Source organism: Hypanus sabinus, chromosome 19 (assembly GCF_030144855.1).
Source record: "Hypanus sabinus isolate sHypSab1 chromosome 19, sHypSab1.hap1, whole genome shotgun sequence".
NCBI lineage: Eukaryota > Metazoa > Chordata > Chondrichthyes > Myliobatiformes > Dasyatidae > Hypanus > Hypanus sabinus.
This window is the reverse complement of record NC_082724.1, coordinates 61709471-61723779: the sequence shown is the minus strand read 5'-3', so window position 1 is coordinate 61723779 and position 14309 is coordinate 61709471. Positions and strand designations below refer to the sequence as shown.

Genomic DNA, 14309 nt, shown 5'->3' with positions numbered 1-14309 from the left:
GAGGCAAACTACCATCCATGTTTCCTTTTGCATCTACAGAATCGCCTATCTGTCCCCCTGACTATAGAGACCCCTATAACTGCTGCCATCATCTTCAGTTCCCTACACTTCTGAGCCACAGGGCCAGAATGGATCAGGCATGCAAGGAAGCCCTCTATAGTTAACAAGGGTTTAGAACTCAGTAGATATTAAGAATAATTTCTTGAAGGCCAATGGTTTCTGGTTTTGCATTCCATCCCACCAAACTTCCCATCCACACCCCCATCTTTAACCCATTAAGAATAAGCACCATCAGAAAAATAGATTGATCAGTCTAATTCCTTATAGGTTACTTACTACACTTCCGTATGTTGCAGTATTCACGCTCCACGTCAGGATCAGTCGTATAACACCAGGGTAAGGGTGAGCCATCGGGATTCCGACAGTAATTGTCATCCAAGTTCTTTTCAGGATACCTTAAATCAACAAGAAAGGAGATATAACAGATATTACCAATTGTATCCTATCTGTGCTGCAAGGAGATGATTTACCATAACCCTACTACTGCAAACTTGAGCTGGGATGGAAGGATTAACCTGCTTGACTTTTACCTGGATTTGAAATCAGTCCACATTGAAAGCCTGTTGTGTGGCCCTTTCCCTGGCACTGTTCCTTAATGTGGTGGACAAGCAAGTTACTCTAATGAATGTCGGAGCTATCCTGATACCAAGGAGGACAACCCAGAATTCCAGCCACTTTGCCTTTGTACACTAGTCCCTGTTGCATTCATTGTGTCCTTCTATGCTTTGTCTATCCAAGTGCCTGTCTAAATGCCCCTTAAATATTGTCATTGTATCTGCCCCTACCACCTCCTCTGGCAGCTTTCTCCAGAAATCAACAACTCTCTGTATGGAAAACTTTCTCCCCAGAACCCCTTTGAAAATCCTTCCTCATAACTCAAACCAACACCCTCTTGCTTTTGACAACCCTACTACAGGAAAAAGACTTCATTTACAGCACCTAACATATTTATACCTTTAATCACTTTATGTATCTATGAGGTAAACTCTTAGCCTCCTTCATCAGCTGATATGGAGTGGAACTACAGATTCAGGCCATTGACTTGTACAGATAATTCAGATTCAGTTTATTGTCATTTAGAAACCACAAATGCAATGCAGTTAAAAAATGAGACAACGTTCCCCCAGAATGATATCACAAAACAGACTACACCAGAAAATCCACATAACGTTTGGCAATCCCCAATCCAGAGTCCGGAGAGGCTGCTGTGTATTAATATCGCACTACCGTCCTAGCGCGTTCCCCGGAAAGGAGCTCCAAATCCATCAGACAAACAAGACCAAAAACTAAAGCTACAAGACCTGCACAAAACCACATAGTTACAACATATAGTTACAACAGTTCATACATTAGCATAATTGATTAAAAAAAAACGGACTATGGGCACAGTAAAAATAGTCCAAAGATGTTAAAGGACTAGAAGTTCAAAAGAAATCACCACAGAGTTTCCACAAGTCCCCGGGGTTCCAACAGACTCGTCATCCCACGCCGGCGGCAGAAGGGAATACCCCCGCTGTGGACTTCCAGGGCGCCGCCTGACTCAGCCTCGCAGACGCAGCACACAACGAAAGCTCCATCGAACCCAGCCTCGCAGACGCAGCACACACCGTAAGCAACCTGACCGCAGTGGACTCTGAGTCCGTCGAACCTCTAAGATGACGACCATCCCCTCCGGCACAGCTTCTCTGAGCACCATCCTCTGCCGAGCTTATTAAGACGGCCCCGCCAATGGCCATTGGCAACGCGACCCCAAGGACTGGGGGCCTGTTCTTCTCAGCAGAGTCCTGGACCTCACAGCAGCAGCAGCAACGAAGAAGGTCTTCCTGGAGATTTCCAGATGTTCCTCCATGCTCCCACGTCCGTTTTCAATCGATTATGATTGCGCACGGCCCCCCACTTCACAAATAACAGATAATCAGCTCTGGAGTGGCAGCAGCAAGCAGCATCGTGCCGCCATCTTGGATAATAATGTCTTTGTTGCAAAAGAACTCAATGAATCTAAACTCTAGACTAGCCAATATACCAATCTGTTCTAGAGTTAACTGCTCATGTAGGATGATGTGTTAATTCCAGGGTTAGAGAAAACTCTTAATAATAAATTGTGTAGCACCAGTCCTCTAGTATAAAGCGGCTAATATGGAGAACATGCTTCAACATTAAAAACATAAGGAATACACGTAGTTGAACTAGTCAGCTCCTTACACTGCTCCAGCATCCAATATCATTTTTTACCTCACACCTCCTGCACTAATCACATACCTCTTTGAATCCTATATTATCCAAATAACTATCTGTTTCTGTCCTGAATATACTCTGCGACCCCTCCCCATAGTCTTTGGAATGCAGAGACTATCCAAAGATCTACCATCATCTGGGAGAAGGAATCGTCTCTCATCTCCACCCTGAATGGCAGCTACTTATTTTGATCAACACACACAAAATGCTGGAGGAACTCAGCAGGCCAGGCAGCATCTAGGAAAAGAGTACAGTCGACATTTCCGGCCAAAACCTTTCCGCAGGACTGGAGAAAAAAGCTAGGGAATACATTTCAAAGGTGGGGGAGAGGAGAGAGAAACACCAGGTGATGGTGAAACCTGAAGGGGGAGGTTGAAGTAAAGAGCTGGGAAGTTGGTTGGTGAAAGAGACAGAAGGCCATGGAAGAAAAAAAAGGGGTAGGAGCACCAGAGGGAGGTGATGGGTGGGCAAGGAGATAAGGTGAGAGAGGAAAAAGAGAATGGGAAATAGTGAAGGAGGGAGGGTGGGGGCATTACCGGCAGTTTGAGAAATCAATGTTCATGCCATCAGGTTGGAGGCTACCCATACGGAATATAAGGTGTTGTTCCTCCAACCCAAGTGTAGCCTCATCGTGACAGTGAGGGCCGTGGATGGACATATCGGAATAGGAATGGGAGGTGGAATTAAAATGGGTGGCCACTGGGAGATCCCACTCTTTCTGGCAGATGGAGCGTAAGTGCTTGGTGAAGTGGTCTCTCAATCTATGTCAGGTCTCACCGATATTCAGGAGGCCACACGGGGAGCACCAGATACAGTAGATGACACCAATAGACTCACAGGTGAAGTGTCGCCTTACCTGGAAGGACGGTTTAGGACCCTGAATGGTGGTGAGGGAGGAGGTATTTTGATATTGGGACCCTTGATTCTAGATACTCCATCATTGCTGCATATGGCCTGTCCAACTCAGTAAGATCATAAAATATTTCAGTGAGATCAACTCCAAATGATACATTAAATAATCTTCTAAACTGTAGACAGTACAACTCTAATCTCTTCTCATTACAAGAAATCCTCAACCTGGGATCAGGTGAATGTTTGCTGCACTCTGTTACAGGTGCATCCTTTCTCAGATAGGGAAACCAGATCTGTAAGAATACTACCCACTACTGTCTGTTTCTAAAATCTGAACAGTGCAGTAGTTTGCCAATATGAGTTTGTCAGGGAAGGATTGTCACTCGAAAGGCTACTGCTTAAAGTTTCCTATGACAACTCATCTCTCAATCACAGGTCTTTCAGCCTCACAAGCCTGTTCAGCTGTTTACCAGGATCAAGTACTTCAACTCTGTTCATCAACCTTTACAATATGCTGTAGCTAATATCTTTATTATCCTCCACAATCCTTTCCAGCAATATTCTACACCCTACCAGTTCCCTGCTGCTCACTGCACCTTCTACCAATCACCTTACATTCATGATTAGTGTTGGGAATGGAAGATGTAGCACAGGTTGGTGTAGAATATTGAGGCTATAGCCAGACACATTGGAAGAAGAAGGATTCTGCTTTGTATCCAGTCTTCCCACCAGTGAGCCGAAGGTGATTGATGGTGAAGTTGGCCCTAAGTGGCCCTGCTCCAATAGAAAGCAGAGCTTCTACTTGAACTTTCAACACCAACAAAACCATCACCATTTCTTGGAATCAACAATCACATAAGATACAAGAGAGATCCTGTTGAGATTCACAACATGTAGAGGAAGCACCAATTCTCAGCTGGGAAACTCCAGTACCAGGTGAGAACATTAGAAGAAGACAAGATCCCATGGTGTGCTGCCTTGCACACATCAGCTAAAATTGAAGTCCAAACAAAGGTAACATGGGTCTGATAAGGAAGGGAAAGAAGGTGATACTAGACTCCCTCCCTCCACTGCACTTTCTGCCACTTTTTCAAGACAGCTTTGGAAATAGGCCATGGCATCAGTGGATGTAAGGATATTGATTGCAACCTGACATTGATTAAAACACAGAACATTACAGCACAGTACAGGCCCTATGGCCCATGATGTTGAGCCGACCTTTTAACCTATTCTAAGATCAATCTAACTCTTCCCTCCTGTATAACCCTCCATTTTTCTAATATCCATGTGCCTAAGTGTTTCTTAAGTGCCTTGAATGTATTTGCCTCTACACCACCCTGGCAGGGCATTCCACACACCCACCACTCTCTGTCTAAAAAGTTACCTCTGACAACCCCCATACTTTCCTCCAATCACTTTACAATTATGTCCCCTCTTATTAGCCATTTCCACTCAAGGAAATTGTCTCTGACTATCCACTCAATCTGTGCCTCTTATCATCTTGTACAGCTCTATAAAATCACCTTTCATCCTCCTTTGCTACAAAGTGAAAAACCCTAGTTCATTCAACATATCCTCATAAGACATGCTCTCTAGTCCAGAGAGCTTCCTGGTAAATCTCCTCTGCATCATCTCCTAAGTTTCTATACGCTTTCTATAATGAGGTGACCAGAACTGAACACAATATTCCAAATGTGGTCTAACCCAGGATTTTATAGAGCTGCAACATTACCTCACTGATTTTGAACTCAATCCCCCAACTAACGAAGGCCAACACACCATATGCATCTTAGAAACCCTATCAACTTGTGAGGCAACTTTGAGGAATTTATCAATGTGGACCCCAGTCACTCTGTTCCTCCACAATACATTGTGTATGTGGTAGATCAATAGATTGAAGATGGTGAATCCAATAATATCCACACTTCTCTGTGATAATCATGTTCTTGTTTTGAATCTGAACTTTGTGTCACGCACTTCTCTGGCTGGTACTTGTGTTCATGAGGATAATTGAGATCCCAGCGCTGACACTCTCGTCCACTTGCTGTGTGATCCATGAAGCCAGCATAATCCTCACCGTTGCACGTCACACAAACATCTGAGCAGAAAAACAAGAAACACGCTGATGAGCATTCATTTAGGAGCTTCACGCAACCTCCTTGTGACCTTCCTCTCATCATTCCCATTGCACTGACTTGGCAAAGAGACAGCAGATGTCTCCAATCAAGGTTCTGCTTTGACCTGCATTTCCTATCACCCAACAAGATAGGGGACTCACCATGTGAATCATTGAATAATTGAAGCAGGAATATGGAGCAATGAAAAAGTAATAGGATGGTTCCTCTACTCACTCCACCCTTCATATTCTGTTATTTAAACATGATTTTTTTCACTTTTCGTCTCCAATAGAGTCACTGAGGAGAAATATTGATTCTGTCTCTTTGTCCAAAGATGCTGCCTAATCTGCTGGATGCTTCCAGCAATTTCTTTTTATTTTGATCAGGGCTTAAGACCCCCGTTCTTCATCCACCACTCTATAAAATCATAGATTATCTGACCTGTGGCCTTACCTGTAGTCTAACTGATTCCATAACCCTGTCATCCAAACATCCGTTTCAGGCTTGAATATATGGATCTGAATTTTTCAGATGCCTGAAGGAGATAATTTCAGATTCTGAAAAAAAATCTCTAATTCCTCCCCAACTTAAGTAGCATACCGTTAAGCCTATCCCATCTAGTTGTAGGCTCCTGCAACAAAGTAAAAATGTTTAGAGCATCAAGCCTCCTCTGAATGAGATCTCTTCTAATTCTTCTAAATCTCTCAGGAGTATAGGCCTGATCTGGCCACTTGTTTCCTCATTAGACAATACTTCCATCCAGTGGATCTATCTAGTGAATCTATTCTGCTATTCTTTTAAAAATATAAGTTTGCTGATGTCACCATTTTTGGCAGAATTCAGATGGTGACGAGGAGACATACAGGAGCAAGATAGATCAGCTGGTTCAGGTGTGTCATTGCAACAACCTTGCACTCAACATCAGTACGACCAATAAATTGATCATGGACTTCAGGAAGGGGAAGTTGAGGGAACATATATCAGTCCTCATCGAGGAATCAGAAATGGAAAGGGTGAGCAGTTTCAAGTTCCTGAGTGCCAACATCTTTGAGGATCTATCCTGGACCCAGCATATTGATCCAACTACAAAGAAGGAAGGAAGGCTCTTTCATTAAGAGTTTGAGGAAAATTGGTATGTCACCAAAGACACTCACAAATCTCTACAGATGTACCATGGAAAGCATCCTAACTGGTTGCTTCATTGTCTGGTATGGTGGGGCCACTGCACAGGGCTGGAAAAAGTTGTAAACTCAACCATCTCCATCATCCTGGACCTCTTCAAAAGGTGATGCCTCCAAAAGGCAGCATCCATCATTAGGGAACAGAAACTCATCACCCAGAACATGCTCTTTTGCTCATTGCTACCATTAAGGAGGTGGTACAGGAACCTGAAGATACACGTTCAACATTTCAGGAACAGCTTCTTCCCCTCTGCCATTAAATTTCTGAATGGAAAGTGAACCCATGAACACGTCCTCAGTATTTAAGTATTTATTTAATTAATGTTAATATATACTTCTTATTGTAATTTATGGATTTATTACTATGTATTGTAATTTACTGCTGCTGCAAAACAACAAATTTCACAACATATGGCAGTGATGTTAAACCAGATTTTGATTCTGATGCTGGTAATTATATATTCCATTGAAATAGGAGGCCAAACCTGTGAAGAGTACTCCAGGTGTAATCTCACCAATGCACCAATCCACCTGTGACGAGGACTCCAGGTGTAATCTCACCAATGCACCAATCCACCTGTGACGAGTACTCCAGGTGTAATCTCACCAATGCACCAATCCACCTGTGACGAGTACTCCAGGTGTAATCTCACCAATGCACCAATCCACCTGTGGAGTAATCCAGGTGTAATCTCACCAATGAACCAATCCACCTATGAAGAGTACTCCAGGTGTAATCTCACCAATGCACCAATCCACCTGTGGAGTAATCCAGGTGTAATCTCACCAATGCACCAATCCACCTGTGGAGTAATCCAGGTGTAATCTCACCAATGCACCAATCCACCTGTGAAGAGTACTCCAGGTGTAATCTCACCAATGCACCAATCCACCTGTGGAGTAATCCAGGTGTAATCTCACCAATGCACCAATCCACCTGTGAAGAGTACTCCAGGTGTAATCTCACCAATGCACCAATCCACCTGTGAAGAGTACTCCAGGTGTAATCTCACCAATGCACCAATCCACCTGTGGAGTAATCCAGGTGTAATCTCACCAATGCACCAATCCACCTGTGACGAGTACTCCAGGTGTAATCTCACCAATGCACCAATCCACCTGTGACGAGTACTCCAGGTGTAATCACACCAATGCACCAATCCACCTGTGGAGAGTACTCCAGGTGTAATCTCACCAATGCACCAATCCATCTGTGAAGAGTACTCCAGGTGTAATCTCACCAATGCACCAATCCACCTGTGAAGAGTACTCCAGGTGTAATCTCACCAATGCACCAATCCACCTGTGGAGTAATCCAGGTGTAATCTCACCAATGCACCAATCCACCTGTGACGAGTACTCCAGGTGTAATCTCACCAATGCACCAATCCACCTGTGGAGAGTACTCCAGGTGTAATCTCACCAATGCACCAATCCATCTGTGAAGAGTACTCCAGGTGTAATCTCACCAATGCACCAATCCACCTGTGAAGAGTACTCCAGGTGTAATCTCACCAATGCACCAATCCACCTGTGACGAGTACTCCAGGTGTAATCTCACCAATGCACCAATCCACCTGTGGAGTAATCCAGGTGTAATCTCACCAATGAACCAATCCACCTGTGAAGAGTACTCCAGGTGTAATCTCACCAATGCACCAATCCACCTGTGGAGTAATCCAGGTGTAATCTCACCAATGCACCAATCCACCTGTGACGAGTACTCCAGGTGTAATCTCACCAATGCACCAATCCACCTGTGGAGTAATCCAGGTGTAATCTCACCAATGCACCAATCCACCTGTGAAGAGTACTCCAGGTGTAATCTCACCAATGCACCAATCCACCTGTGACGAGTACTCCAGGTGTAATCTCACCAATGCACCAATCCACCTGTGAAGAGTAATCCAGGTGTAATCTCACCAATGCACCAATCCACCTGTGACGAGTACTCCAGGTGTAATCTCACCAATGCACCAATCCACCTGTGAAGAGTAATCCAGGTGTAATCTCACCAATGCACCAATCCACCTGTGACGAGTACTCCAGGTGTAATCACACCAATGCACCAATCCACCTGTGGAGAGTACTCCAGGTGTAATCTCACCAATGCACCAATCCACCTGTGAAGAGTACTCCAGGTGTAATCTCACCAATGCACCAATCCACCTGTGGAGTAATCCAGGTGTAATCTCACCAATGCACCAATCCACCTGTGACGAGTACTCCAGGTGTAATCTCACCAATGCACCAATCCACCTGTGGAGTAATCCAGGTGTAATCTCACCAATGCACCAATCCACCTGTGAAGAGTACTCCAGGTGTAATCTCACCAATGCACCAATCCACCTGTGACGAGTACTCCAGGTGTAATCTCACCAATGCACCAATCCACCTGTGAAGAGTAATCCAGGTGTAATCTCACCAATGCACCAATCCACCTGTGCAGTAATCCAGGTGTAATCTCACCAATGAACCAATCCACCTGTGAAGAGTACTCCAGGTGTAATCTCACCAATGCACCAATCCACCTGTGGAGTAATCCAGGTGTAATCTCACCAATGCACCAATCCACCTGTGACGAGTACTCCAGGTGTAATCACACCAATGCACCAATCCACCTGTGGAGAGTACTCCAGGTGTAATCTCACCAATGCACCAATCCATCTGTGAAGAGTACTCCAGGTGTAATCTCACCAATGCACCAATCCACCTGTGAAGAGTACTCCAGGTGTAATCTCACCAATGCACCAATCCACCTGTGGAGTAATCCAGGTGTAATCTCACCAATGCACCAATCCACCTGTGACGAGTACTCCAGGTGTAATCTCACCAATGCACCAATCCACCTGTGGAGAGTACTCCAGGTGTAATCTCACCAATGCACCAATCCATCTGTGAAGAGTACTCCAGGTGTAATCTCACCAATGCACCAATCCACCTGTGAAGAGTACTCCAGGTGTAATCTCACCAATGCACCAATCCACCTGTGACGAGTACTCCAGGTGTAATCTCACCAATGCACCAATCCACCTGTGGAGTAATCCAGGTGTAATCTCACCAATGAACCAATCCACCTGTGAAGAGTACTCCAGGTGTAATCTCACCAATGCACCAATCCACCTGTGGAGTAATCCAGGTGTAATCTCACCAATGCACCAATCCACCTGTGACGAGTACTCCAGGTGTAATCTCACCAATGCACCAATCCACCTGTGGAGTAATCCAGGTGTAATCTCACCAATGCACCAATCCACCTGTGAAGAGTACTCCAGGTGTAATCTCACCAATGCACCAATCCACCTGTGACGAGTACTCCAGGTGTAATCTCACCAATGCACCAATCCACCTGTGAAGAGTACTCCAGGTGTAATCTCATCAATGCACCAATCCACCTGTGACGAGTACTCCAGGTGTAATCACACCAATGCACCAATCCACCTGTGGAGAGTACTCCAGGTGTAATCTCACCAATGCACCAATCCACCTGTGAAGAGTACTCCAGGTGTAATCTCACCAATGCACCAATCCACCTGTGGAGTAATCCAGGTGTAATCTCACCAATGCACCAATCCACCTGTGACGAGTACTCCAGGTGTAATCTCACCAATGCACCAATCCACCTGTGGAGTAATCCAGGTGTAATCTCACCAATGCACCAATCCACCTGTGAAGAGTACTCCAGGTGTAATCTCACCAATGCACCAATCCACCTGTGACGAGTACTCCAGGTGTAATCTCACCAATGCACCAATCCACCTGTGAAGAGTAATCCAGGTGTAATCTCACCAATGCACCAATCCACCTGTGGAGTAATCCAGGTGTAATCTCACCAATGCACCAATCCACCTGTGACGAGTACTCCAGGTGTAATCTCACCAATGCACCAATCCACCTGTGAAGAGTACTCCAGGTGTAATCTCACCAATGCACCAATCCACCTGTGGAGTAATCCAGGTGTAATCTCACCAATGCACCAATCCACCTGTGACGAGTACTCCAGGTGTAATCTCACCAATGCACCAATCCACCTGTGGAGTAATCCAGGTGTAATCTCACCAATGCACCAATCCACCTGTGAAGAGTAATCCAGATGTAATCTCACCAATGCACCAATCCACCTGTGACGAGTACTCCAGGTGTAATCTCACCAATGCACCAATCCACCTGTGGAGTAATCCAGGTGTAATCTCACCAATGAACCAATCCACCTGTGAAGAGTACTCCAGGTGTAATCTCACCAATGCACCAATCCACCTGTGGAGTAATCCAGGTGTAATCTCACCAATGCACCAATCCACCTGTGACGAGTACTCCAGGTGTAATCTCACCAATGCACCAATCCACCTGTGGAGTAATCCAGGTGTAATCTCACCAATGCACCAATCCACCTGTGAAGAGTACTCCAGGTGTAATCTCACCAATGCACCAATCCACCTGTGACGAGTACTCCAGGTGTAATCTCACCAATGCACCAATACACCTGTGAAGAGTAATCCAGGTGTAATCTCACCATTGCACCAATCCACCTGTGGAGTACTCCAGGTGTAATCTCACCAATGCACCAATCCACCTGTGACGAGTACTCCAGGTGTAATCTCACCAATGCACCAATCCACCTGTGAAGAGTACTCCAGGTGTAATCTCACCAATGCACCAATCCACCTGTGAAGAGTACTCCAGGTGATATCTCACCAATGCACCAATCCACCTGTGAAGAGTACTCCAGGTGTAATCTCACCAATGCACCAATCCACCTGTGAAGAGTACTCCAGGTGTAATCTCACCAATGCACCAATCCACCTGTGGAGTAATCCAGGTGTAATCTCACCAATGCACCAATCCACCTGTGGAGTAATCCAGGTGTAATCTCACCAATGCACCAATCCACCTGTGGAGTAATCCAGGTGTAATCTCACCAATGCACCAATCCACCTGTGGAGTAATCCAGGTGTAATCTCACCAATGCACCAATCCACCTGTGAAGAGTACTCCAGGTGTAATCTCACCAATGCACCAATCCACCTGTGGAGTAATCCAGGTGTAATCTCACCAATGCACCAATCCACCTGTGAAGAGTACTCCAGGTGTAATCACACCAATGCACCAATCCACCTGTGGAGTAATCCAGGTGTAATCTCACCAATGCACCAATCCACCTGTGACGAGTACTCCAGGTGTAATCTCACCAATGCACCAATCCACCTGTGGAGTACTCCAGGTGTAATCTCACCAATGCACCAATCCACCTGTGGAGTACTCCAGGTGTAATCTCACCAATGCACCAATCCACCTGTGACGAGTACTCCAGGTGTAATCTCACCAATGCACCAATCCACCTGTGGAGTAATCCAGGTGTAATCTCACCAATGCACCAATCCACCTGTGGAGTAATCCAGGTGTAATCTCACCAATGCACCAATCCACCTGTGAAGAGTACTCCAGGTGTAATCTCACCAATGCACCAATCCACCTGTGGAGTAATCCAGGTGTAATCTCACCAATGCACCAATCCACCTGTGAAGAGTACTCCAGGTGTAATCTCACCAATGCACCAATCCACCTGTGGAGTAATCCAGGTGTAATCTCACCAATGCACCAATCCACCTGTGACGAGTACTCCAGGTGTAATCTCACCAATGCACCAATCCACCTGTGACGAGTACTCCAGGTGTAATCTCACCAATGCACCAATCCACCTGTGACGAGTACTCCAGGTGTAATCTCACCATTGCACCAATCCACCTGTGACGAGTACTCCAGGTGTAATCTCACCAATGCACCAATCCACCTGTGAAGTAATCCAGGTGTAATCTCACCAATGCACCAATCCACCTGTGACGAGTACTCCAGGTGTAATCTCACCAATGCACCAATCCACCTGTGGAGTACTCCAGGTGTAATCTCACCAATGCACCAATCCACCTGTGGAGTAATCCAGGTGTAATCTCACCAATGCACTAATCCACCTGTGACGAGTACTCCAGGTGTAATCTCACCAATGCACCAATCCACCTGTGAAGAGTACTCCAGTTGTAATCTCACCAATGCACCAATCCACCTGTGAAGAGTACTCCAGGTGTAATCTCACCAATACACCAATCCACCTGTGGAGTAATCCAGGTGTAATCTCACCAATGCACCAATCCACCTGTGAAGAGTACTCCAGGTGTAATCTCACCAATGCACCAATCCACCTGTGAAGAGTAATCCAGGTGTAATCTCACCAATGCACCAATCCACCTGTGGAGTACTCCAGGTGTAATCTCACCAATGCACCAATCCACCTGTGGAGTAATCCAGGTGTAATCTCACCAATGCACCAATCCACCTGTGGAGTACTCCAGGTGTAATCTCACCAATGCACCAATCCACCTGTGAAGAGTAATCCAGGTGTAATCTCACCAATGCACTAATCCATCTGTGACGAGTACTCCAGGTGTAATCTCACCAATGCACCAATCCACCTGTGAAGAGTAATCCAGGTGTAATCTCACCAATGCACCAATCCACCTGTGACGAGTACTCCAGGTGTAATCTCACCAATGCACCAATCCACCTGTGAAGAGTACTCCAGGTGTAATCTCATCAATGCAGCAGTATTTTCTGAGCTTTCCATATCATTGTACTAACTGTAAAGCCTAACATCCACTTAATTCTTAATTACTTGCTGTTCATGCTTGCTAACTTTCTCTGTTTCTCAAACATATATCTTTTTGAATGTCAGCATTCAATAGTCCCATACCATAATACTGAGTTTTTCCGTCCCTTGCTCCAACATAGACAACCTTATTAAATGTCAGCTCCCATATTTTTGTCCATTTACTAAAATGGTTGTATTTCTTTGCAGAAACGTTGCACTCTTCTCACATCTTAAAAAGATTAATTGGCAAAACTTGGATATACAACATTGCTCTTGGTTCAAATCATTAGATTATAAATTGCTGATCCCTCTTGCTCACTACTTGTTACAACTTATCATTTGAAGTGGCCTTTCTTTTTTTTGTCTATTAGCAAATCTTCCCTTTATAGTTCAATATTTTCCTCAATTTCATGTGCCCTGAACTTGTGCTGTAATTTTCATGTGGCACTTTTGGATATCTGCTAGGTCCCATTATCTACTGACATCCTTAGTGCTAATAGTGTCATGGTCCCAACTGGCAATTCCCCACCTTGCCATTATCTCATGGATTGTGCCTTAATTCCTGTCGGCTGATTCCCTATGATTGCTAGTCCTATTAATGACCGCACACCTGCCTCCCATTAGCGAACATAGGATAGAACTCGGGCTTCACAGCCGTGCTTTGCCAGTTTGTTGGTTGACTCTAGTGGGAGTAAACCTTGTTTCTTGATGCCTTAGGACTGTCAGTTCTAAGCTTGACATCATTTCCTGGATACTCTACATAAACCTTATCTCTGTGTAAAGACTCTCCTGGATACCGGTTCCCCCTTTGTGACGGTGCTAACGCCTCACGTCTCTGCCTCTGCGCCTGTGTCCTGCATTTGGGTTCATCCTCAGCCTCGTCCTTGCAACAGAATGAACTGGCCAAGAATGAACACAGTGGACACAGACCCCGTGCGACAAGCCCTCATCAGCCAGGGCTCCCTACTGGGCGTACATGATCAACTGCTTGGAGAACCATAGAACACTACAGCACAGTACAGGCCCTTCAACCCTCCATGTTGTGCCAACCTATATAATCCTTAAAAAAAGTACTAAACCCACACTACCCCATAACCCTCTATTTTTCTTTCATCCGTGTGCCTGTCCAAGAGGCTCTTAAATATCCCTAATGTTTTAACCTCCACCACCATCCCTGGCAAGTCATTCCAGGCATTCACAACCCACTGTGTAAAAAAACTT

The 14309-nt window shown here is 45.2% G+C and overlaps 1 protein-coding gene across 6 annotated transcripts in view; it reads right to left on the bottom strand.

The window, feature by feature from the left end:
• The window catches only part of mst1 (macrophage stimulating 1), a 172146-nt gene that overhangs the window by 59056 nt on the left and 98781 nt on the right, over window positions 1-14309 (bottom strand). For all 6 annotated transcript variants that reach the window (XM_059944517.1, XM_059944522.1, XM_059944519.1 and 3 more), the window contains 2 exons: window positions 5125-5245; window positions 337-455 (listed from right to left, as the gene is read on the bottom strand). In XM_059944517.1, coding sequence (XP_059800500.1) covers window positions 337-455; window positions 5125-5245 — 240 coding nt within the window. The remainder of the gene's footprint in view (window positions 1-336; window positions 456-5124; window positions 5246-14309) is intronic.